The 26,574-nt window shown below is 35.8% G+C and overlaps 1 protein-coding gene across 4 annotated transcripts in view; it reads left to right on the top strand.

The window, feature by feature from the left end:
- The window catches only part of NOL4 (nucleolar protein 4), a 135,977-nt gene that overhangs the window by 42,422 nt on the left and 66,981 nt on the right, over positions 1 to 26,574 (top strand). For all 4 annotated transcript variants that reach the window (XM_034429707.3, XM_034429706.3, XM_034429708.2 and 1 more), the window contains exons 2-5: positions 4,961 to 5,110; positions 13,737 to 13,848; positions 18,126 to 18,238; positions 25,529 to 25,661. In XM_034429707.3, coding sequence (XP_034285598.1) covers positions 4,961 to 5,110; positions 13,737 to 13,848; positions 18,126 to 18,238; positions 25,529 to 25,661 — 508 coding nt within the window. The remainder of the gene's footprint in view (positions 1 to 4,960; positions 5,111 to 13,736; positions 13,849 to 18,125; positions 18,239 to 25,528; positions 25,662 to 26,574) is intronic.

Below are 26,574 nucleotides of genomic sequence, written 5' to 3'. Positions count from 1 at the left end.
ATGTTATAACTGTGATTGTAATCAAAGAAGTTTATCCCAAGTCAGTTTGAGAGGAGACAAAAATTCCTAAATAGATGTATTTATAGCATTTATATCATGCTGCAATCAGTATAATCTTTCAGCGGTTTACATAATATAAACACAATTAAATCATTTACTATAAAAATAAACAAAAGAAAAGAAAATCTTAAAAGTTTATCAAATAATAAAGTCTCACTAGAATGCTCTATAGACAGTTTCTCATTCAGCATCTTCCTGACTGCAAACAAGAAAAGGGCCTATTGATCTCCACAGGTAGACTGTTCTAAAGTAACATTTTCAGGTGTTACCTTCTTTTACTTCCTTAAAAGTAGGTAATTAAGAGTAGCTTCTCTTTTGATGACCTAGTACCATGATGGCGAACCTATGGCACGCATGCCCGAAGTGGCACATGGAGCCATGTCGCCTGGCACGCGCAGCATCGCCCATTCCTCTTCCAGGTTTCTGGCCTGCATGCGCATGCGATGATCAGCTGGCCTTTGTGCATGTGGCAGTGCCGGAAACTGGAAGAGCTGGTCTTCTGTTTTCCAGCGTGAGCATGCATGCTGGCCAGCTGATTGACACATGCGTGCCAAAAACCGGAAGACTTGCTGGTCAGTGTGCATGCGCGCACTGGAAACCAGAAGTACCTTATCCGGTGCACGCATGCCCCCTGGGCAGCTCCTCTTCCTGGTCGCGGCCTTGACAAGAACACACAAAATGCCCCCTTTTCGGCATTCACCATCACTGACCTTGTAGGTCAGAAAAGATCTGATTGGAGTAACTCTTGCAATACCCAGATCTAAAGTATAAATGGCTTTATACAACACAACCAACATTTTGGAATAGCAAAAGCAATACTGCATACAGCATATTGTCCCCAACAATCCAGATCCTCATTTTACCAACCTCAGAAAGACAAGGCTGAGTCAACCTTGAGCTGTTCAGAATCATACTCCTGGAGTGAGCAGTGAATTAGCCTACAGTACTGCATTCTAACCATTGTGCCACCACGGCTCTTTAATGTATCCTGAGTCCAAGTGGAAGCCAGTGCACGGCCTGTAGCAAGCCCTGGATTAAACATTAAGCAAAATAAGCACATACATATGGCATCAATGGAAGGAGTGGGGAGCTGTCATGCTCTTAACTCTTTCATTGTTATACCTGACTTTAGTTTTCAACACACTGAGTGTAAATGTCTTGTCAGTTCAGTAATAGAAGAGCTGGGGACAATATTGTTTGGTTTTACTTATGGTATCAGTTGGCCTTACATGGGTATAATATGAATACTAAATACTGAATGCAGGGCTAACTATCTTACAAGTAGTCCTTAAAGGCTCCCCTGTACACACATTTCAACCATGTTTGCTGCAGATGCACATATAAAAACATTTGTTTATTTAATTTATATAGCCACCTTTCTTACTTACATGTGACTCTAGGTGACATGCAAAGTTAAAATCAAAAGTAAAAATCCATATTATTCAACCATTAAAACAAATTAAAAACAGTTACAAAATTATAATAACAAAAAGAGAGAAAGAGTGCAGTCTATTCTTAAAACAACCATTTAATGAGCTCCTAACTTCAATGGCTTCCCCAGATTTAGGCTTTCTGGAAGATTATCAGGATTCTAAAAATACACAATGGCAATGGCTGTAGAGTTTTGAGAAGTTATTTTTTTTAAATTATTTGATATGAGAATGGCTTTAAAGCCATGTGTTCTGGATAATTATGTGTTTGTAGCATTAATTATGAAAAATGTAGAAATTACTGATCATTGGTATTTTCCCTTTTGTAACAGTCTGTGACTTAATATTTTCTACTACAAAGAAAATATTTGCAATATTATTATTATTATTATTATTATTATTATTATTATTATTATTAAAATTTTTATACCGCCCTTCTCCCGAAGGACTCAGGGCGGTGAACAGCCAAGATTAAAATACATACAATATGAAAATTAAAATAATTTAAAACATAATTAAATCAATTTGGCTTCCCCAATTTAAAACCCCTTACCCATAAAATTAACCAGTTAAAAATTTTAAGCCAGCCCGGCTTGCTGAAATAGAAAAGTCTTCAGGGCCCAGCGGAAAGTACGGAGGTCCGGGATCAGTTGTATCCCTGAGGGTAGCTCGTTCCAGAGGGCGGGTGCCCCCACAGAGAAGGCTCTCCCCCTGGGGGCCGCCAGTCGACACTGTTTGACTGATGGCACCCTGAGGAGACCCTCTTTGTATGTGCAATGTACTAATTTTTGTGGCTAACTGACTGAAGATAAAAATGTTTCCCCTGCCAGTTGTGCCCAATTCTAAAAGGCAATGCTCATTTCCTATTCACAGTCAAAGTGTTGTTCTGTGGTCATGTGACTGGCATGACTATATGCCAAAGGTGCACAGAATACTATTACCTTTCCACTGAAGTGGTACTTACTTATCTTTTTGCATTTACATGCTTTCGAACTGCTAGGTTGGCAGGAGCTGGGGCAAGTAAAGGAAGCTCACTCCGTCATGTGGTACTTAGGACTCAAACTGCTGACCTTCCAGTTGACAAGCCCAGCATCTTAACTGCTTGGTCACCGTGCTCCTATAACTTACTGAATATATTGCTGCTGTGATATGACTTTGATAAATGAGTGATTTGTAGTTTGAGATATATTTGTTTTCCTCAAAGATAGGGTTATATAAATATGGAAAGGCATTAAATAACGAAAAAGAGATAAAGTTTCTATTTCTCTTTGCTGTCATTCAGATTTTTGCTTTGTAAATCTTGTAGCCCTATTCATGGGTATTGTTCTGTCTTGCTGAAGATGCAATTTTATAATAACATCAAGGAAAGAGGCTTCTTAAAGAAAAATATATAATTCAGTGTCATGGTTGATAAATTCAATCTCCAAGTAGCATTAGGGAAGATTCAAGACAGAAATTTTGGAGATGTTTTGCCAGCCAATATAAGCTATATTGATGTAACTGAAGAAATGTACTGACTTAGTGGTCATATTTACTTCACACAAATGAAGCAGAGTTGGGGATTTTGTAAAATTTTCTATGTTAAATTTTGTAATGATTCTGGCAAGGCATGATGACAGTGAAGGGTTAAATTTATTTTTAACAAATTCCCAGCCATTGATGACAGGAAGCATCCCAAGCATTTTTAGAAGAACATTGTCAACTTTTTGTGATATCACCAATCCCTTCCACACTGTGATGTGAAAGAAAAGAGGAAAAACTTGCAACACCATATGAAGTACTGATTTACATGTACCTTCCAATCATACTTCCTGTCCAGGGCTGGGTTTCAAAACCCGTTGCTACGGGTTCGCTCGTGGCGTGCGCGCATAACGCTTCTGCGCATGCACAGAAGCATCCAGGCAGGTGGGCAGAGCCTCCCGCCGCTACCAGTTCTCCCAATCCGGAGCGAACCAGTAGCAACCGACCACTGTTCCTGTCCCTTCTAATGAAGAAGATGAAGAGGAGGAAGGAGAGGAGGAGCTGTATGTCACCAATTTCCGCTCAGTTCCAACATAGCCACAGAGAATACTATAGAAGATGAAGTAATAAGAAGCCTCCTTTCTGTCATCTAACAAAAAACCCCTAGCAGAAAAAAGCCTTAAGTATAATGCAAAGAAAAAAAATGTCTTTAATGAGCAAGAAAAATAAGAGCAAATAAGACAATTTTTTCCAACCACAACAGGCTCAATTGAAGGTTACAGTAAGAAACGTGACAAATATTCTAGGCCGATGTTTCACGACCATGCCCACTTTCAGATCGGTGACTTCAAACTCCCGAATTCCCCAGTCAGCAAAGCACCTATAGATTTATAGCAACTGTATGGTGTGCAACATAAATGTGCCAGCAAAACAAAACAAAAAACACGGTATCACATCAGCATTACACAAGATCAAGACAGAGAATATATTCAGTATTCTGCAGTAAGGCTCTTCCTCCACCCACTCAGGTGCGCTTTCCAGATTCAGCAGATCAGACTAAGCACAGTATTAGTCCCAGTCCACTGAAGTGAACCATGTGTAAATTCCATTCAAGTGGCAGCATTTAAGTTAACTGAATCTAATTGTATTAATCTGACTGGCTGAATTTCTATAACTATTAACAGAATAATACATCCAACTGAACATAAGTGGATTTATTCCTGAATATTTATGTTTAAGATTTCACAGATGTCTAATGCTCTTTGGATGTGAGCCAGCATTTTACCTGAGGCCTCACCATTGCTAAATATGTTATTTGTCAAGTACTGGGTCAAATATTTATGCAGTTGTCCTCACACATTTGCAAGAGGTTTACACAGCTAAATCAGCTAGAGCTAATGCAGTACCAACACCCCACCACATTTTTCTTTTCTATTACTAACTCACTTTTTTTCAGTGCTGTTGTAACTTAAAATGATCACTAAGCAAATGATTGTAAGTCAAGGACTACCTGTAAAAAGCAGTAGTCAGCCAATTCAAAGGGATAGTAAATAAAATGTTCCAATTATCCTAATGGATCCATAAACATGATTTTGGTGAAACCAGACCTTGTTTTAAGATTCAGTAGAAATCTTAAACACATACACATACATGTATGTGTCTGTGTGTGTACGATGTGTGTGTGTGAGTGCATATATATATATGCACACATAGAAATCTATTGAACTCATTCACAAATTCTGTTCAAACCAAATCAATTCTTCTAATTAAAATGCAATTTTGAATCAGTTTTTGACTGCTTCTATTCCAATTAAATATAAACCATAACTTAGAATCCTATATACATCTACATTTATTGTGTAGTGATAATATTAGTATCATTGATTTAACTGTTAATTGGTATATGATCTTTAGATAACAGTGTCAATATCTACAATTTACTGTGGCCATAAGGTATGTTTTCTAGTAATTTATGAATTCATTTTGTGTTTCCTGTCATTTCTTCTTAGGATGGAATTGGGGTAGATGAAAAGCTGTCATTAAGACAGGTAGCTGTTGTTGAAGATTTCTTTGATATAATCTACTCCATGCACGTGGAAACAGGACCAAATGGAGAGCAAATCAGAAAACATGCTGGACAAAAAAGAACCTATAAAGCAGTAAGTAAATAATCTTACACAAAGAGGAACGGTATATTGCTATTTTTTATCCAAGATAAATAAGGCATATTTGTCAATTATCTTTCAATCAAACCATTTTATCCCTACATGGATCTATGCTGACTTGCATTAATAAGCTGAGATGTGCTTTAATATATTTGGATTCCAAGTGAAGAAAGAATGCAGATATTATATTGTGCCAATAGTGTACAAATTATTTGAATTATAATAAAGTAAGATATAATAGGACCCATGTTGATCAGATAGATCAGAACCAATTCAGCAGTATATTTAAATAATCTTTCATACTTATTTTCCTCTAACTGCTAGAGAAATCAAGTTGTATATATATTCTGTGTCCTACTTATCAAGCTGATTCTTTTGTTTTTAACATTTTATTTATAAAATGCTTGATAAGTTATGTTATCCTTAGGGGTATACTCATTTTTGTTACCAGCAGTTTAGACATTGATGGCTGTGTGTTGCGTTATTTTGAGGGGACAGCACATTTACACTGTTATACAAGCTGTATACTCACTACTTTACATTGTAGTCAAGTGTCATTTCTTCCGTGTTGTCACATGAAAAGATATACTTAAATATTTACAAAATGTGAGGGGCTGTACTCACTTCTGTGATATATGGTACTGTAAATATTACTTATGCATATTAATATATATATTAATATACTATACCATATATTAATATACTATATTAATAGTTTCAAGTTTATTAGATTTCTATACCGCCCTTCTCCTGAAGGACTCAGGGCGTTGTACAGCCATATTAAAACACATAGATTTATAAAATTTAAAACCAATTAAAATCGAATATAAAAATTTGGCCCGCGAATTAAAACACACATACACCCATTTTAAAATTCGTACTAGGCCAGTCCGGCTTGCTGGAACAAAAGGGTCTTAAGGGCGCGGTGAAAAATACGCAGATCAGGGCTAAGACGAAGCTCTAGGGACAGCTCATTCCAGAGGGCTGGTGCCCCCACAGAGAAGGCTCTCCCCCTGGGTGTCGCAAGTCGGCATTTATCTTGGATAAAATAGTAAATGAAAATGTTCCCCAATAATTTTAGTAGGTATCTACTAAAATCTTCAGGAAACATTATAAATTTATATTTTTTTTAAAGTTTGAATCACTTTATTCTTAACAGTATTTTAATTTTAATGTGGGCTGTCTTTATTACTTTCATAGTGAACCAGCTTTCCAGTTTGAAACCCCAGTTTTATTTCTCCAGTCACAAACATGCCTTCTTAAGTCCTCCTCTACCTATCTAATTCATCTTTTAGTCAAATAATGTACTTTTACATTACAGTTGGGCATTGTTAATAGTTATGTATGAATCAAACAAGTTCCAAATTGAAGAAAGCAATATTCAATTTGAGTTTTAGAGATATAAAAGGAACAAAATTCAGTTTCAATGAATTTGAGATTAATTCAATAACAAATTGACCACTGAACTAATACGGAACATTAACATGTCTTTTGATTTTTCATTGAGATAACATAACAGAGATGATAGATTATTATTTCCAAAACATTAATGATGAAAGTTTAAGACAAATAACTTCAAGACTTTATATAATAAAAATGTGAAATAATTTTAAGGAAAATTATTGAATTGGCCCCAAACTTCTTCAACTTCTTTGCAAAAACTATTTCAAAAATTATTATTATTATTATTTATTTATTTGTCAAACATGTATAAGATAACAGATATAAGTATAAACATGATTATGAATACAGGAAATAGATACGAATAAATGGGGACAATAGGACAGGGACAGTAGGCATGTTGGTGTACTTACGCACACCCCTTACAGACCTCATAAGCTTTATTAAAAATAAAAAAGCCTATGACTTGATTTTTTTGCACTAAAGAGCCTATTGATATACTGTAGCTCTTTGGCAGGGTTAACATTTTCCGAGAATTATGGGCTGCCTGTTAATTTAAAAAATGGAGGTGTATATATTAATACTTGCATATATAATACAATATAATATAAAAAGCCTTTATTATACACAATCATATAACTGAAAACCCCCAAGATCTATCTATGCAATGAAAATTCACTTAGAGCGTAGTCAGGACAGACAAATACTGTGTTTTCCCGAAAATAAGACCCTGTCTTATAATTTTCTGAACCCTGAAATAAGCGCTTGGCCTTATTGCCATGCACTCAAAAACCTGATTGGGCTTATTATCAGGGGATGTCTTATTTTGGGGGAAACAGGGTACCTGAATGAAACAAAACTGGTTGTTTATTTTTTATTTGGGGGGAAAATTGAGAGACTTAAGAAATAAATTACCATTAGGAGAAATCAAATAATCAAGAGACTGAATGACCCGAACAGTTGCAGACAGATTGGAATACAGAGACTGTCATTGACTATATTACAGATCAGATGAATAAACTGAGAGTTAAGAAATAATGAAAATAAAACAGTATAGTTTTAGTGAAAAGAAAGTAATACAAGAAAGAGCAAATCAGGTTGTAAAAAGAACAGGAGAGTATACCACGTTTCTCATCCGTCTTTCCTCCAACTCAACTCATCTAAAGAAATTATATCACATGAGTGTGGCACACATATGCTCACTCTTCTGATAGTGTTCTGACAAGCATGATTTTACAGATGTAATCAAACTCATTGACTGCCTACTCAGAACATAGTCTGAGAAACACTGTACTCAGCCCTCATCCTCAGCTTTGTTCACATATGGAAAGAAAATTTCAGTGGTGTGCAAGAATTTGCAAAATCAAAAAGTAAATTCATTCTCTGAATAACCCTTAAATTTCTCCAAAGCTATTTGAAAACACCCGATTTGATTTGGTGCCTTACATGATGCAAAATTTCTACGTGTAAAACTCTTTAAAAAGGACTTTAAAACATCACAGAACCACAAGGCAGCGGGCCCTTATATACCCCTCCTTTTTTTTTACTTTAGCAATTCAGAGAAAGGGTGAGCAGCTGATTCTTCTAGGAATTTATTGGAGTCATTAGACTGAAGCTGTGGAGACTTTAGAATTAAGCAATATTCAATACAATAATTAAAAGTTTGTTGTAAGATTTTTTGAACATAAAAATATTTTTTTGTGTAAGCTAGTAGAGTAATCTTGGAACCAAACCAGTATCATTCATTATAAAATAACATGATAAATATTCTTATTACGTAAAAATGCATTGAATATATAAAGAAGAAATATCATCACAGTCTTTACAACCTTTCACTTTTCCTATTCCATCCCTCTGTAGAATCAAGTATATCATCAAGTGTTCAGAATGTTTAGGAACTAAGAGGTACATCTGCCATTTTGAGAAAATGTTTCATAAAATAATTTCTATAGTTGTGAAACATACGTTTTATGAAAGTCTGATTGCTGAAGTAGAAAAACCTGAACTAATTTGTCATACAATAATGAATAGCAATAGCAATAGCACTTAGACTTATATACCGCTATATACAGTGCTTTACAGCCCTCTCTAAGCAGTTTACAGAGTTGGCATATTTGCTCCTAACAATCTGGGTCCTCATTTTACTGATCTCGGAAGGATGTGAGTCAATTTTAAGCCTGGTGAGATTCGAACTGCCAAATTGCAGGCAGCCAGCAGTTAGCAGAAGTAGCCTGCAGTACTGCATTCTAACCACCGTGCCACCGCGGCTCTTGAAGGGGGGAGGTTTTTGCCTACAAATTTCACAGTAAGCATTTCAGTCCATATAGCATAGCCTCCACTTGACTGAAGATAAGTTAGTGAGGCTAAAAGCAAGAAACTAATGAAGAAACTAAATGAAAAACAGAAATAATTTTTGGGTCCTAGCAACAAAAAAGTGGTTACTTATATCTACAGTTTTGTCCTGTGACATAAATTTTCCTTTGTTTCATTCATTTGTTAGAAAAGTAATCCAATTAATTTCCCCAAATTATTATTAAATAATTTCCTTTATAATTAATTTAGTTTCCAAAATGTATAGAGAAGTCTCAATGAAATCACTTCCCCATATTTAGTCATTATTTCCCCAGATCCTGGCCCCAATCAAGTCACATTCAAATAATTTTCAATATGTTGTTTTCTATTTTATCTGCTAACTAATCATTTTAGGATTTTTGTCAGCCAATTTGTCCATTCTTTTTTTCTCTCTGCCATCAATTCTCTCAGTCAGCTAATTTACCATTTCCTTAATTTCTTATTTTATGTCTTTCTCTCACAGAGAAATAATATGAATGATTACTTCAATTTTTAATGCAAGAATTAGATCAAGTAACTTTTCTAATGTTGCAATGCTACTTACATGTATCTATGAGAAAGCTTCATTAATCTCAATATAACTTATTTCTGAGCAAATATTGGGTTCACTATTAAATATTATATACACAAGATAAATAAATATTTTCAACTTTAATGATGCCATTATCTATATATCAGGATAATCTTGCTTGCTAGGATGTTTATTTATCTTGAACTGCATGTGTGAACAAATTAAGTATCATTGGTCTGATTCTGCAACTCTGAAAAATAATAAATAATTTGTGGCACTATAAAGCTGGCAAATTTGTTTTGGGACACTGGTCATTTGTAAACAAGTAGGTAGAGGATAAAATTGAAAAACACTTGAGGGAAAATCCTGGATGTATACATGAATGACAATGTCCTGTCATGTCAAAGCTGCTATGCCTGTAGGGCAGTTGGTGGTCAAATACAGGAGTACTAATGGGCGCTACATGTGGCAAGTAAATTGTATGACAGCTATCACAACATCAAGCAATGCACAATATCTGTCCTAGCTAACAGACAGTTTCTCTTTCAGCAGCTAAGTTGTGAGCAGCCTGCTCCCTGTTTCATTATATCAGAAAGTACCTATATCAAAAATTTACTTGACAAGTTCAAAATGATTTCATACTAAATCTAGTTCTTAAAGCAACAAAAAAATAATTTATTATAAAATGGAATAACACTTCCACAATCATGCAAAGATAAACTCAATTTCATTGGAACTTTTCCTGGTTACCTGCTCATTCACATTGTGAGATTTTTTCTTTGTAATTTCTATCACTATAGCTGCTTTATCCAAGGTAATTCTCTCAAGATATTTATGGCATTGATTTAAAGAGAAATTAAATATTGTGGAGAATAAAATAAGTTTTTGAAAACACACAATTCATTTGGAATTTTCTAAACATATACAATTTTTAGGATAAAAGTCATCAGTATATTCATTTTAATTGTACACATTTTAATAGCTACCATATGGATGCTGTTTCAAATTTGTTCAGTTACACAACTGCCATTGTGTAGGCTACATGACATGTTGAAGACAAATTCTCACAAGTAATATTGTGCAATGAATTGCTTTACATTTCAGGTTATCCATGCTTGTGTATGTATGTGTGTATTATGTGTGTGCATTATTTTAAAGTAATTTCTTTATAGCATAGGCATACATTATATTGGAAGATTTTATTTTATTTATATCATGGGACCTTAGCTGATGACTTTGCCTAAATAAATAATAAAATAAAATAAATAAATAAATAAACAAACCACAAAACCTTTTCATATATTATCAGTTTTAAATACATTATGTTTAAAATTAGTTTTATCATGAATGAATCCATTTCAAAGATGTTTTAGCTGCCAAAATTTGACCAACTGCAAAACTATACCATTAATAAATCAAACTGTGCAATGCATCTATACATTTTAAAATCATATATGAAACATATGTATTACTTATTAGCCTCTACTCTGCCAATGACAATGAGGACTTCCAGAGAGGCAGATTCTCCTCCCCCTCTTCCCCATTTCTTTTATACCAAATATCTTGAGCAGAGTGAATAGGCACAGTGGTGAAGGAGAACAAAGAAAAGTGATACTGAAATCAAGTAGAACAAGGCTTTAGTATAACTTATCTAATAGTGACCAATAATTTGCCTAAAATCAAGCCTTTTAAAAGAATGCTTCAATGGATGAAATTTCAAATGCAATGAAAATCCTACTCCAAAAGAGTACATTGAGTATAGTTTCCAGCATGATAATTAATTACATCTATTGTATGCCTATGTTTCTTTGTATACATCACATTAAACATGCTTTGTCATCTTTTTCTAAATCATCAATTATTTAATAACAATAACACAGTCATATTACTCTAAATGTTTAGCATTTGTCATGTACTAGAAAGGGCATTGTTTGGAAATATATTAGTGCAGTATATAATACAGTAACTGTACCACTGGTTATGTAAATCAGAAGAGCATCTTTTTTAAAAAAGAGTAAATACATATATCTCTATGCTGCTTCTTTCATGACATACTAGAGTTCAGCAAGGAAGTTGCCTAGAAACAGAAAGAAGAAATATGGAGGCATAACCTTGTTTTATCTCTGTTGCATCTGATGAATAACACTGCTAACAGTATTTGCAACACATATCCTGGGCTGCAATTCTATGTGCTATATTGTGGCATGTAGGTGGCATGTAGAGGAATGTCACACAAGAATTCTGCATTAGTCTGAAGAAAGGGACAGATTTCTCTTTTCACACACAATCATATTGGAGATAGAGGCAATTTATTTTTGGCTTGTTTGGTATCATTCAAACTATATTAATCTATATACTACTAAAACTCTCATGCTTGTTTGATAGTTTGTAACTTAAGAGCCTGAAGAAGGGAGGGAGGAAAAAAAAAGGAAAGAGGAGAAGGGATGGAAGGGAAGTAGGAAAGAATAGGGGGCTCCCACATCCACTGATTTTTTATTTTTATTTTTTTGCCTGCCTGTAGTCATTCTGTTTCTCTGCTTAGGTAAGAAAATATCTCTGAAATGCTGATCCAATGGGTTATTATGGGTGTTACTTCTAAAAGTATTTAATATGCAAGTATACAGAGAAAATTGATTACTTTCTGCCCAAAGTTCCAGCAGAATATATGTTCTCTCTCCCCTATTTCCCCCCACAAAAATACCCTGTGATGTAGGTTGATAGAAGCTGAAGTAACTGGCCTAAAGTCACTCAGTTTGCTCCATGGCTGAAGGTGGTCTTGAAACTAAGTCTCCTTTGTGCAATCCAATGTTTTCTCCAGGCATTATACTATTAAGTTCTAGTGTATGAAATGTATATCAGTTTCACAGTTTAACTCTTTTGTTTTCCAAATAAAATTCTATCCTACCTGAATGAATTATGAACTCAATACAATTTTTGATTAAAATAAATGAAGCATTCCCCAAAATACAGGTTGCTAATGAATCCACAAGAATGCTTCATTAATTTCAATGCACTAAATTTTTGAATATCTTAGTGAAGTTAACTAATGTGTACAGACTATTTTCACTCTTAATGTTACATACTGATTGAGTCTGCCTGGCAGCAACATGGCAGTGTCCAATATAATTGTTTATTGTTGAAAGTAGAACTAAGTAGAACTAAAGGCTATGTTGGATAGGGGCTTCTGTACATAGCAATCCATGGGGTAGGCAAGATGGAAAGTGATCAAGTATATCTTAATATTGTGATACTAGGTCTGCCCCTTATGCACAGTGTACAATGGAATATTATGATGTGTATATAAAATGAAGGTACTTCTGTTGTAATGTTTAGAGGATTTTGATATCATGGTTTGGAATGAATATCTATATTGAAACGTGTTGAAATAACTAGCAATAGCAATAGCATTTAGACTTATACATGGCTTCACAATGCTTTACAGCACTCTCTAAGCGGTTTACAGAGTCAGAATATTGTCCCCAATAATCTGGGTTCTCATTTTACTGACCTGAGAAGAATGGAAAGCTGAATCAACCTTGAGCCAGTGAGATTTGAACTGTTGAACTGCTGAACTGCTGGCAGTTGTCAGCAGAATTAGCCTGCAATACTGTATTCTAACTACTGCATCACCACAGCTCTGTAGCTAAAAAAGGAAAATTCTTTGCTATATTGGGTTTTAATCATGACAGATTGAGATGCAATTATATTTTCCCTTTTTTTATCCAGAGCATCTTCTGGAAGGATGAGGTTATCTGTATTCTTTATTTAAATGCTCATGCATCTGAATTTATCATGTTATTCTCATAGTAAGGTAACTGCAAAGCCTTTCACCATTGTGCATTAAAAATAACTTCACTAGGTTATATTTTTTGCTTAATTTAAAATCTATTCAATGGTGTGGATTCACTTCCACAAAGGTGCAGTGGAACACCTGGCATCTGACACTGTGGTAACTTTAAAAGTAGCTGCATCTTCTACTGTCTAAAATTGACACACAATTAACAAAATATTATAAAAAGGCAAAATTGGGGACAGAATGAAAACAATGGTAAAATAACAGAACTATAACAGATAAATGCACATATTTTGGGCATACGAACAAAAGACATTTTGGAAACATCATCTGAGCATTTATTATTTTCTCAATTTTTTTGTCATAAGCAAAAATGATTTTATTAACATTATTTGGTAGACCAAGTAAACTGCTATTGCTTGAAATTCAATTAGTATTCAGGCATACTTTATAGGATTTTCAGGAATTATGATATCATATATTTTATTTAGAAATATGATAGGTTCCATTAAATCATACCCTCAGCTTATATCATAATGCTTATATGTCATCATTCATTTCAGATTTCAGAGACCTATGCCTTTCTACCAAGAGAAGCAGTGACACGATTCCTAATGAGCTGCTCAGAGTGCCAGAAGAGAATGCATTTAAACCCAGATGGAGCTGATCATAAAGGTAGGTTTAGTGTCAAATAATGAGATGTAAAGCATATTATTCATAGTCCATTTATATTTTCCTGATTTAAGTAAAGACTCATAAAAATTGTACACTAGAATGGTTGAAACATTCATACCATCCCATTTCTGCATATACTGTGTTGTATGTCTCCAGAATTCCCTGAAACGGTTATATGTAATACAAACCTTTGCTCTTATATAGCCACAATAAGGGCAAGATTTTTTTTTTCTTCTGTTCAGTCATGCCCAATTCTTGGCAAGTCCTTGCAGTTTTCTTGGCAAGATTTTCCAGAACTGGTTTGCCATTGCTTCCTTCCTAGGGCTGAGAGAAAATGACTGGCCCAAGGTCACCCATGTACAGACAGGACTAGAAGTCACAGTCTTCTGCTCTCTAGGCTAACCCTTTAACCACTACACCAAGATATGATAGTTTTCATTCATTTTCTTTGTATGTAAAAGAATGTTTTTCTAAAATATTACATAATAACTATCCTCTATTGGTATAATAAGATGATGTGTGAAAATTCAATGCATGATTTTTTTTCAGCTAAACCCGTCCTTCAGTGTTGTGATAGTGGGGAAAAGGATCTGGTGAGTGCAAGGTATGCAGTCCTGAGATCCTGGAGGATGGTACAGTCTGAATCTAACTAATGAAATGTCAATGATAATATTTAGGATGGGTTAAAGTACAGATAAATTCTAGGTTAGATATAAGTCAAAGATAAATAACATATTCTGAAATGAAAAACTCTGCTCTCTCTCCTCTGACTCCATGCATCTATAGAAGTCTTTCATTAAGTATGAAATATAAATAAATAAGTCCTCTTAAATTACATTTGAATTGTAGAAGGAAAGTTCTTTCTCACAGAGAGAGAAACTCATAGATCTCATAGAAAACATAAGAATTTTGAGGGGAGGCAAAAGTGAGACAATTTTCTCAGATCAGCTAGTTACCCTGATTGTTTGACTGATTTTATGCCATCGAGTTGCTATTGATTCTTAGCGACACAGATGTTCTCCATGATGATTTGCCTCTAACCTGGTCTTCAATTCTTAAGGTTAAAATGCAGAAAGGGTCATAAGAAAAAATATAGTTAAATTTAGTTTTCCCTAATTCACTATACCTTTCCATATCTATCATGTGCAAGAAACCAGGTAGAGTTCAAAAGCACTGCAAGTTTATTCCAAGCAATCTACATGCAAGAATCTGATCTATTAATGGTCAAGGCCCATTGACACCAGATAGCAATCAACAGACTTCCAAAATCTCTTTCAGGGGTGTAGGGATTCCAGACTCCAGACTGATGATGCATTTGACCCCACCTTGGGCTCAGCCTGGTCACCTCCTACATTATCTTTGGAAATTATCCTGGCTTTCATTGTGTTCATACCAGTTCATTCATTGCATTTTGTTTTCAGATCTTTCATCTTTTATTTTTGAGGATCTCAACTCCACTGAAGCATAATTCTTGGCCTATCTCTTGCTCGCTATCCATTCACTTTTCTTGATGTCATTCACCTTGGTGCTGAATCATAGCATTCATAAGACATTATTTTTCCACTGCACTGAAATTACTTTATGTTTCTCTTAACATAACCAATTCTTATTCCATTTAACAAAATGGTCAGAAGCATGCTGTTATAGTTATAAACTAATAAAATATTGAATTCCCAAAAGAAGCATGCTGCTATAGATATTCATTTATGCTCATTTTTTACAAACACTCATGCCTTACATTATGCCACATACTACACATTATTGTTCTATTTGCATTTGCATACCTTAACATTTCTCTATTTATTTCCCTATATTTAATAAATATTCTATTAAAATATAGGAATTAATTCAGTTACTATAATTTGTAATTGTTCGCTTCCTCTTTCCTATCAAAAACAATTGTGTTGGTATTTGATAATTTTCAGATCCATATTCACGTTATATTATTGTGGGAAAGCAGCAGATGAAACATTTGGTATTTATCTCAGAAGAGGCAATTCAGTGAAAGACTCCCTTAAGTAATATTACTGAGTTTATGAACCAATTCTTGCCATTTTCATATCTTAGACTAGCATTAAAAATCTATATTGTTTTTGCTTCCTTATGTTGCCAGCCATGAGGGTCTTGACAACAATCTTGAAAACTTGGTTGCCACTCCCTCCTTCTCAGTTCCCTTTTGGGGAGAAGATCAAAACAAAGTAAGAGATGAGGAGTTCTCTCCATCATGCTTGCTTCTTTCCATCACCTGTTACCATCCTATTCTATCCTATTATTTTCTTGTACTAATGGGTTCACGCCTTCCTTTTTCTTTCTTTCACTATTTACAATACCAAAAAAGCCTTTTGGTTTCTTTTAGCTTCCCCATGTGAGTCTAAGTTACTTCTGCACTTTAGCCTTCCAACTTCATTTCAGTAGCTATTTGCTACTTACTGATTCAGTTGTTTGGTGATTATATCCACGTTCCATTTCCTCAATATGTCTTTCTAACACTCAGTTCATCTAAAAGCCTGCTGTGCAATTTCTAAAATGTCCATTTTTTTCTCATTGAAAAGGTCCGTAACTATAGTTTTAGTAATATGTTTTTGAGAAATTCCCAACTTTCTTACATAATCTTGGATCTCAGAATTTTTTCCCATGGGATCCTCCATATTACTTCTCTGGAATTGCCTTTTCTGAAACATATTGTGCGCACTATTATGCCCCAGTTTCTCTTTCTGCAGTATCTTGAATCTAAAGATGATATGGTCATTTCTCCCCAAAAATCCCATTCCTATCTAAGAGGCCTGATCCTCCTGTTCTTGTCTTCAGTGTTCTGAAACATGAAATAATCAGCAAGACTACTGAGAAATTTAGGAAGCTTGCAGTTTTGGTGAACCAGGTTTTCCAACAAATATCTGGGTTGTTGAAGTTTCCTTTATTACTATGTCTGTCATCCCTGAAAATTCTTTTAACTAGTCCAGGAGTGCTGTATCTGGAGGTTCTGCCTAGCTTGATGGTGTACAGCAGTTGTCTCCCCACTCCTCAATAATACCATCTTTGTTTCCTGCCTTGTGTTTTTATCCAAATCTTCTTGGACTTTGGTACTGAAATTTCTGGATCTCAATATCTGAATGCACTTCCTTCTTGTATAATGCCACTCCTCCACTTTTGTTTGGTCTTTTGAATAAGTTATATCTTTCAAAGTTATATCATCACCAGATGGCCATAGATATGGACCTCAGGCACTCTCATAGCCTTGATCAATGTAGACTAGGGGTGTCAAACTCGATTTCATTGAGGGCCGCATCAGGGTTGACCTGAGGGGGCCGGGGTGGGCATAGCCAGCTTGACATCACTCCTGTCGGAGGCGCCTCTGTTGGCCCGAGTGCTCTGCCAGTGAAAACAGGCTCCTGAGCTCTGTTTTCGGCTGCTGCAGCCTCCTGCAACCCTCTGCCAGTGAAAATGGAGCTCCGGAGGGCCATGTGTGGTCTTCCTGACCTCTGTTTTCACTGGCAGAGGGTTGCAGGAGGCCGCACCAGCTGAAAACAGAGCTCGAGAGCCCGCTTTAACTGGCAGAAGCACCACGAGCTAGTCCTTCACTGTTTCCAGGGTGGCCCCACGGGCCAAATGTAAGTACCCCATGGGCAGGATCTGGCCCCCCGGCCTTGAGTTTGACACATCTGAGTAGGCCATTGCATAATGTATTTCAGAAGGTGTACAAAAAGGAAGATGTAGAATGTAGAATGATATTTGCCTTCACATAGCATGGCACATGCTCCTTTCTGTGTGCTAATCATACAGCCGATATCATTCAATATGGGCATATTTTGTTAAAATGTGCGGAAGCATAACAAAAGCCCTTTTACAAGGCAACAACTAGATACATGCAATGTGCTGCCACACTTTCTGGATGTATTGTCATTTAACTACATATCCTGGATGTAGCTTTCTTGCTGAAATTAAAGTCAGGATTAGTGAGACAGGAGGCTGCCTGAAATCCTATGCAGGCTACCTTGAACTCTATTATGAAGAAAAATGATACATATGTAATTAATTATGGGGCTTTCATTGCACCTCTTACAAATCTTTCTATTTAAAATATCTCAATATATTTTTATTGTCATGTAAAAATTTGTAGTAGTGAAGAAATTTTTATAATCCCCATGGAGTTTATCAAGTTGCAGTTGCTGATTAATTTTTCCTAAAATGGAAATATTCTAAACACTTAGTTTGCAATTAATTTGCTTATAGAACCCTATAATTATCACATGATATATGATATGTTCTAATTCTTTCAGATAATGGAAAACCTCCAACATTGGTGACAAGCATGATTGATTATAATATGCCAATCACAATGGCCTATATGAAGCATATGAAGCTGCAGCTATTAAATTCTCAACAAGATGAGGTAAATACTTTGTTCATATTAATAATAATTATATTCAAATTACATTCATATAATTTGCTGTGTGAGGTTTGGACTTGGGTTAAGAGTTTTTCTTTTTAATGCAATTTGATTTTTCCAGATGGAAAATATGGTAAACATGAGAACTTTTTAAAAAAAACTCTATTATATAGAATTCATAAATTATAAATAGGTAATATTTTAGATAATTTTGCTAACTGAACAGCTACTGTCCAAATAATGGGGAAAATATGGGAAGCAACATGATAGGACATTTTTTTTCATAGTGTCATTGGTTGTCTTGAAAGGAATCAAGAAAGTTTAAAAGCAATAAATTGTCTCTGAAAATTTGACTATCTTGACTATTTGGAAAAATTGAATGACAGGGTTAGAAATAATAACAATACATTTGTCTCTTACTTATAAATTGGGGAGAGAGACATATACATGACAAAGTTGATAAGATGGCACTCACTGAACTGTCTCAGTGTTCCTCAAATTTAGCAGCTTGAAGATGTGTGGATTTCAACTCCCAGAATTCCCAAGCCAGCATTCTTGCTGGGGAATTCTGGGAATTGAAGTTCACATGTTGAAGTTCACATGCTGGTAAGTATACATAAAAGAGGAAAATAGACAAAAAAGAAATATATAAATGTCCAAAACAACTTATAGAAAACTGAGACCAATCATTGCCTACAGATTAAGAATAGAGAGATTCATAACAAAGCCTCCTGAACCAGGGGTGAAAACTATTTACCTTCCTTACTGGTTCGGAAGCGCACGTGCCGCGCATGTGTCACATGTGCGCGCACACCTTCTGTGCATGCACAAAACCTTCTGCGTGTGTACAGAAGGTAAAAAAAAAACACAGAAGGTTAAAACCAGGAAGTAATGACACCCGGGCGGCGATCACTACTGGATTGCCGAACAACAGGGAAAAATCGCTACAGGATCAGGCGATCCGGTCCGATCCGGGAGTATTTCACCCCTGTCCTGAACCCAATTTTCAGTTTTACCCAACCTAAGATATTTTATTTTTTTTTAAAAAAAACATTCACAATTTGAAAAGAAAACAGTCTGAAGGAGAAATCAGAAAGCTTGATTTAATTAATAATCTGCTTCTACTCTAAAAGTATAAAATAAAGTGAAAAGAATATGCTAATTGGTTCTCTCTCTACCTAATTCTAACTCATCCACCAGACACAACCATCAATAAAATGAGGAAGGGGAAAAGAACATCATATTATTTGATCTGTTGATCCTCTACACTTCTCTTAAAAGGTTGCTGTTAATTGTTATAGTAATAGTATATCTCCAAGAATTTAGATTTATATGAGAAAAAAAAATTGGGAAGAAGGTACCTTTTGCCCAACATAGCCAATGTGATCAAATTTGGAAGATCTTGTATTCGGTCAAATTCTTTCTATCTATATCCACACTAATCTTCAAAAGTAACAAAGTATTTATTTTCACAACAGTTTTCTTATTATGCACATGTGATTCTGTAACATATAAATATATGCACATACATTTTTGAACACATTTTTGTAACATTTGCACGTTTACAATAAGCTTTCCTTAATGTAGACATCAGATGGCAGCACCAAGCCAATTTTGGCTAACCCCTGAAAAAGTTAACAAGGTGATTCCATGTTACTACTCAGATGGAACACAAAAGGTTGTATGATTACAAGTATCAAATCACTTTATACTATGCCATTTTTTCTGATCATAGTAAAAATATTTTCATGATGCATCATGAAAATCTCTCTTGCTGAGAGGCTTAAATTGTTAACCTATTCCCATTTTCTGAGAGTAAGAACTATTGAATACAGTCAACCCTATTGAGCAGGGATTATCTGTCTGAGTAGACAGAATCAGAAAAGCAAACTACAGCTACAGGTCTGAAAAGTGTGCTATAATAAACTGCTCTGCTGTGTCTACTCTGTATATTACTGGGACTATAACTGTGGTATTTTATTGCTGCCTGCAATTGTCCCCATGAACATCTGACTATTTTCTACAAATGTACATTCTATAGTAATTTTTTAAAAAATAATGACTCTGAATAACAACTGCCTGGCTTACAGCTGGGCATGTGAAAACTGGCAATTACTGCCAAGATTCTGGGGCCATGATCATTATCTCAGGGTGTCAGGTTTTGATACTCTATCTTGCAGAAGTATCCAAGCTTAACACATTATGATCAGTGGTGAAATTCAATTTTTTTTGCTACTGGTTCTGTGGTTATGGCTTGGTGGTCATGTGAGTGGTTGGGTATGGCTGGGTAGTCATGTGAGTGGCTAGGCATGGCCAACTCAATGTCACTCCCACCCAGTCACATGACCTCCCACAGTCACTCCTACCCAGGTTTTGTGGCTCCTGGTGTTTTCTGTGGGAAATGGATCATGTGACTGGGTGGGCATGGCCAACTTTATTGGTCTCACCCTTAGGAAATTTCTCCTTATACACAATAAAATAGCACTATTCCAATATTTAGAATAGAAAAGAATAACAGAATTGGAAAGGACCTTGGAGGTCTTCTAGTCCAATCCCCTGTTTAGTCAGGAAACCCTACACCACTTCAGACAAATGATTATCTAATCTCTTTTTAAAAACTTCCAGTGTTGGAACATTTACAACTTCTGGAGGCAAGTTGTTCCACTGATTAATTGTTCTGTCAGGAAATTTGAGGGCTCCTACAAAAATGAGGGAGTCAATCTATTTTCCAAAGCACCAAAAGGCACAACAAGAAACAATGGCTGGAAACTAACCAAAGAGAGAACTAAGGAGAGGACTAAGGAGAAATTTCCTAAGGGTGACACCAATCAACCAATGGAATAACTTGCCATCACAAGAGGCTTTCAAAAAGAGTGAGGGAAGTACACCCCAAAAGGACAGTGCCAGGAACCACTAAAACAATGCAAAAAACTTAAAACCGCCATTCCCCTTTTTTAAAAAAAAGTCAACCCCAAAGCAAATGCAGCAGCTGAGAGGAAAACTAAGAGCAGCTGCTCAGGCTAATTGAAAGCCTGGACGTGCTGCCAAAAGCCATTAACCCTTCCAACTCTATTATTCTATGTTCTCTATGTTCTAAATTGGGTCTTCACAGCAGAAGCAATACAGCTGACTGGACCACACATGCATTAAATTCACGGCCTGTATGATCAAGCTGCATCATTGTCCCCTCCTGTATCTTTTCCCCGAGAAAGAAAAAAGAAGTAGCCAACACTGCAAGGTCTTGGAAACTCCAGGGAGTATCAGCTGATCACAGAAGTGTTACTTAATACTTATAATGAAAATGTTTGTAATCTTGTCCTTCTTCCTGAAGGGAAGAGGTTAATCCCATCCCTAGATGGGTGATTGATGGGTTTCCCTGCCCTAATCCTGTCAGTTTCTGTTGCTTATTGACTTGATTCAGCGTGTATTGGCTGCATTCCAGCTGCAACTGTTAAGTGGAGCTATTAACTGAAGGGAGAGAGAGGGGGGGGAGGGAGGGAGAAAAGCTCTCTTGCACTTTATTTTTAACCGGTTCTCCGAACAGCCTAAGCAATTTACTAACAGTTCGGGCAAATTGGTGAGAACCGGCTGGATTTCACCTGTGATTATGATGCATTACTCTCCTTACCTATTATGAATGTATATGATCCTGGAAGATAGGATGATCAATCTGAATATGTAACATGACAACAATGAGGAACAATGTAACTAAGGGGTTGTGACCTAGTCTTAGTCATAAAATTAGTACCATAAACACGGGAGCTATAAAACATTTCCATTATTTTTCATTAGGTTAAATTATTTTTAATTGACTATTTTTTTGAAAAGAAAAGGATTACTTCCAATTAGAAGCCTAGTCGATCATCAGTCAAATTAGCCTTGTTAGATATGCATTCTTTCTGGGTTTTTTTCCAATTCATTTTTATTGATTTATTACATCTGCATTCCACCTTTCCCTCAGGAGCTCAAAGCAGCATACAGTGTTCCCTCTTCCTATTTCCCCCCCCTACAACAATAACCCCGTGAGATAGGTTGAGCTGAAAGGGGCACCTACTCCAAAATCATCTAGTTGGCTTTTGAGGATGAGAGTAGACTAGAGTCTCTCCTTGCTTCTAATCAATTACTATTCCTTTGGAATTATTTGAACTAATAAGTGAGCAGGGGGAATCATGACACATTCCTAGTCAATACATGATTTTAAATTGTAATATATGGAGTGACCTTGGGTGATTCGGGAAAGAGCCACAGTGCTGGAACTAGATGTTGTGGCCCGTCAGCGGCCTGTGCGGATTGTAGCTGATTCTAACAGCGAGGAGACTGGTATGGTGTTGTGCCAGCAGCCTGTGCAGCTGGCACTCGAGTCAGACAATGAGGAGGCTGGAGAAGATGTGGTGCCAGAGGCAGGGATTCAGCCAGGGCCTTCAGAACCTCCAGAAGCTCCTTTAAGTGAAGAGGACAAAGAGGAGGAGCCTCTTCTTGATGCACGGGTGCGCAGAGTGACCAAAAGGCAGGAGTGGCCCCTCAGGAGGAGGTCTCCTTGAGAGTAAGGCTTGGGGCTAATTGGCCACTCCCTTAGCCTATTTAAGGAGGAACGCCAACTGAAGCAAATTGTAGGGAACAACTTTAGTTCATTCTCCTTCGCGTCTGGATTCTCTGCAAATTGCTTCTGGGCTTTCTGCCAACCTTAGTAAGATTGTGATTACTTTATCCTTGGTTTTTTATAGGCTGTTAAGAAAGTTTATTAACAGCCTTTGTTTGGAAAAGACTGAGTTATTTTAGTAAATTTAAGTTTTGTACAGACCTGTGTGTGCTGTGTTCTTTCGGGTCCGTAGCTGGGGCAGAACACTAGACTTGTTACTTTCTCAGAAGCAGCATTGTTATAAGAAAATACCAGCTTACCTGTTATAATTGTGTTGCAACAACCAGAAATGAAAAGAAACCCAAAGCAGTTTACCATGTAGGTTTTACTAATACATTCCAAGTTTGCAGCCATAGGGAGCTGCCTCTTTGTATAAAAAGTTTTTTAAAAAATATCTATTCAACTACTTCACTTACAATTTCCTTTCAGAAAGTACAATTCATAACAGCATCCACTGTCTAAAGAAGGCATAACTGCAGAGCATTGCTCTGCCCTATTTTTCCCAGTTGTCTGCTATCTTGGGACTATGGAGCATAAATGAAGCCAATTGTCTTAGAGACAAAGAGCTGCTGCATAGCCTGTAGTAGTGATTATATATAGTATTTCAGGAAATAAAGCCTAGGTTTCATGCCTTCCACTATCACCTAAGGCAGGGGTGGGCAAATATGGCCCCTTTATGACCTGTGGACTTCAACTCTCAGAATTCCTGAGACAGCCAAGCTGGCTCTGGAATTCTGGGAGTTGAAATCCACAGGTTGTAAAAGGGCCACAGTTGCCCACCCCTGCCCTAAGGATATACATGCAAAGGATTAGGTTCATTAAAAAAAACCCAAGATGGTCTGTGATACTTTCAAGTTTCACCTTTTTTATGCGCATTGCATGTTTAAAGAGGGTGGGGCGGGTTGATCTGCAGTCATGTCCACAATCTTGACTTTTTGAACCTCCTGTTAAATAAGCCTAGAAAACAATTGGCATCTAGTTCAAACTTTCAGTAGTGGAATTTCTGTATATTACATATACAGTTACATATAGTTACGGTTGGTGCTTTGTAAATTTTTTTTTTTTTTAAAGAGCAATTTAGGCTATTTCATGTCTTACAATGAATCCATTTACTATAGTTTAAATCAGAAATTCTCTACTTTTTTTGGGATTGTTAGCAGATCTAGATTTTTGAGTATATGTGAATGCTCTTGCAAAATAAACTACTTTGTAAAGAAGTCATTATCTACTCATAAAATAACTTATATGGTAGACAATCTGTTACAAAGCAATCATTTAAAACAATGCTACCTGACAATTAATTATAGCTGCTTCCTGTGTAATACTTATTACTTTTGACTACATTTATTCTTTCCATGAAAATAAAAGCTCTGAAAGCTAATTCTTCCTCTGAATTGGGGATCCTAGGAATAAGTAGTCAGTTTATTTATTCAGTTTGTTTCATTTATTAAATTTGTTTATTTTAGTTATCTATTTAGGTATATACTATATAACCTTGTTATAGTTTTATTCAGATACTGCATAGCGTAGAGGAGGTGGGTTATCTCCACATTGTGGGTAGAAATCCGGATAGGAGAAAATGTACATCCTACATGGAAGATTTTTCCTTATTTAGATCTTGGTGTGAACATATAGTGGTGAAGAAATAACACTAGGGCCAGCAGGCTAGTTTTCTTTGCCTCTTGCATGATGTTAACTGTGCTGAGGGAAAAAGACTTATATCAAACTACTTTTATTCTGGAAAACAGTATTGTTTTTTCTGATGAATACTTTCCCCGGCAGACTAGTAAACTAATTTTCACACTAGATTACCGTAAGTATGATAGAAAACGAATCTCTACCCTTTCATCAGGAAAGAGTTCATTTCATGGATATATTGTATACTGTGAAGAATAGATTGACAGGGAGGCCCTAGAAAATGTAAATACATTTTATATGTAATGTAATGCTTCATAATTTAAAAAATGCATGCTGAATTTATACTAAATGTTTATTTATAAGAATTAATTCATCAGGCTTGCATATATGTTGGGTGGAAAACAAAATTCGGCTTATACATTAATGCTTTTCAATAACAAGAGCTAGTATTGAAACAATGATAATATGTTCTGATTCATTACTTATCCAAAATTTATTCCTCTGCTTCAATTGCCCCAAAATTATTTTTTCCCTATCCTTCATAACTCCAAAGTATTTTGCTATTCTTTATCTGATGTCTTACCATAGCATCTATTACAATTTGATGGAGTTTATACAAATCCTTTATATTTTCTTTTTCTTTGCTAGGATTTGTAGCAAAGATACTGTTATCTTACACCATTTCATTCTGCATTTTTAAGAGGTAGAAATATTATGGTCACCTGTTTGTAGAAATTACAGCTGTTTTGTGCAACCTTCTATCTCTGTTCCATTTAATCATTAATTATGAATCCATTTATACATAGCATATGTGTGTGTGAATATAGGGTTCCAGGGGGAAATCAGCCAGTTAATTATTCGTTACATAGATGCTTACAATCTTAAGTGTTCTGACTCTTTATATGCATTTCTTGCTAGATTTGTTATTACCTGGCATAATCCAATTCAGTACAAACACGTTTGAAAATTACCTTGATATTTTAAATAGGCTGTGATATGGAATGTTATATTTTCAGGATGAAAGTTCCATAGAAAGTGATGAATTTGATTTGAGTGATTCTACCAGAATGTCTGCTGTGAATTCTGATCTCAGTTCAAATCTTGAAGAAAGAATTCAAAGTCCACAAAATCTTCAAAGTCAGCAAGATGGTAAGATATTTTAATGTTTAATAGATGAAGATGAGTTTTTTCTTTATTGATTTCTGTTTTTGTTTTTCTTCTATTCAATTGTGTCTAATTCTCAGACACTGCCTGGACAAGTCCCTGCAGTTTTTTGGGCAGGATTTCTCAGAAGTGATTTGCTTTTACCTCCTTCCTGGGACTGAGAGAAAGAGGCTAGCTCAAGGTCACTCAGCTGGCTGTGTGCCTAAGGCAGGGCTAGAACTCAGAATCTCCCAGTTTCTGGGCTGAAGCCTTAACCATCACATCAAACAGGCTCTTTATTTCTGATTATTAGCAGGCAGTTGTTGATTCCTGAATGTGATGAACTATTTTATAGGACTGTTCAAACCATTTTAAACAAAAACCATCTGACCCTAACAGAAATATTATCTCTGTATGCAGAGACATGTCATGTAAATTGGATAGACTTTGAAGCCACTGTGAAAGTCTTAAAAAGGACATAATTGCTTTAATGCTTCTAAGATACTAATATACTTTGTGAAGCATTACCTCTGCATCACTAACACTATGGTCATATTTGCAAACAAATATAAACTACCTACATGCATCCTAGATCAAACATTGGGACCTACCTGTCTATGTCATAGTACATCAGCATGATCTTAAAGACATCGCCATCATTTATATCATGCGAGATGATGAGTACTAGATAGTCTGGTCTGTTCATTCCTCAAACTTCACATAGCCCCTTTACATCATAAGCAACCAAGAACTGTCAGAAAGCCAATCCATATCAGCAATCTACAAGAAACAGATCAAGTCCTACACTTCCAAGATGTACTTACCCTCTCCAGCAAGTTATCACTTGTAAGAACCCATTTTAAAAAGTGGATACAGTGTAAAGAAGGTATCGGACAGACTGTACTTGGACTGAAAATAT

The sequence above is a fragment of the Pantherophis guttatus genome, chromosome 3 (genome assembly GCF_059756535.1).
Source record: "Pantherophis guttatus breed Tessera chromosome 3, ASM5975653v1, whole genome shotgun sequence".
Lineage (NCBI taxonomy): Eukaryota > Metazoa > Chordata > Lepidosauria > Squamata > Colubridae > Pantherophis > Pantherophis guttatus.
Note: the sequence above shows the minus strand (reverse complement) of the source record. Positions and strands in the feature narration are given on the sequence as shown.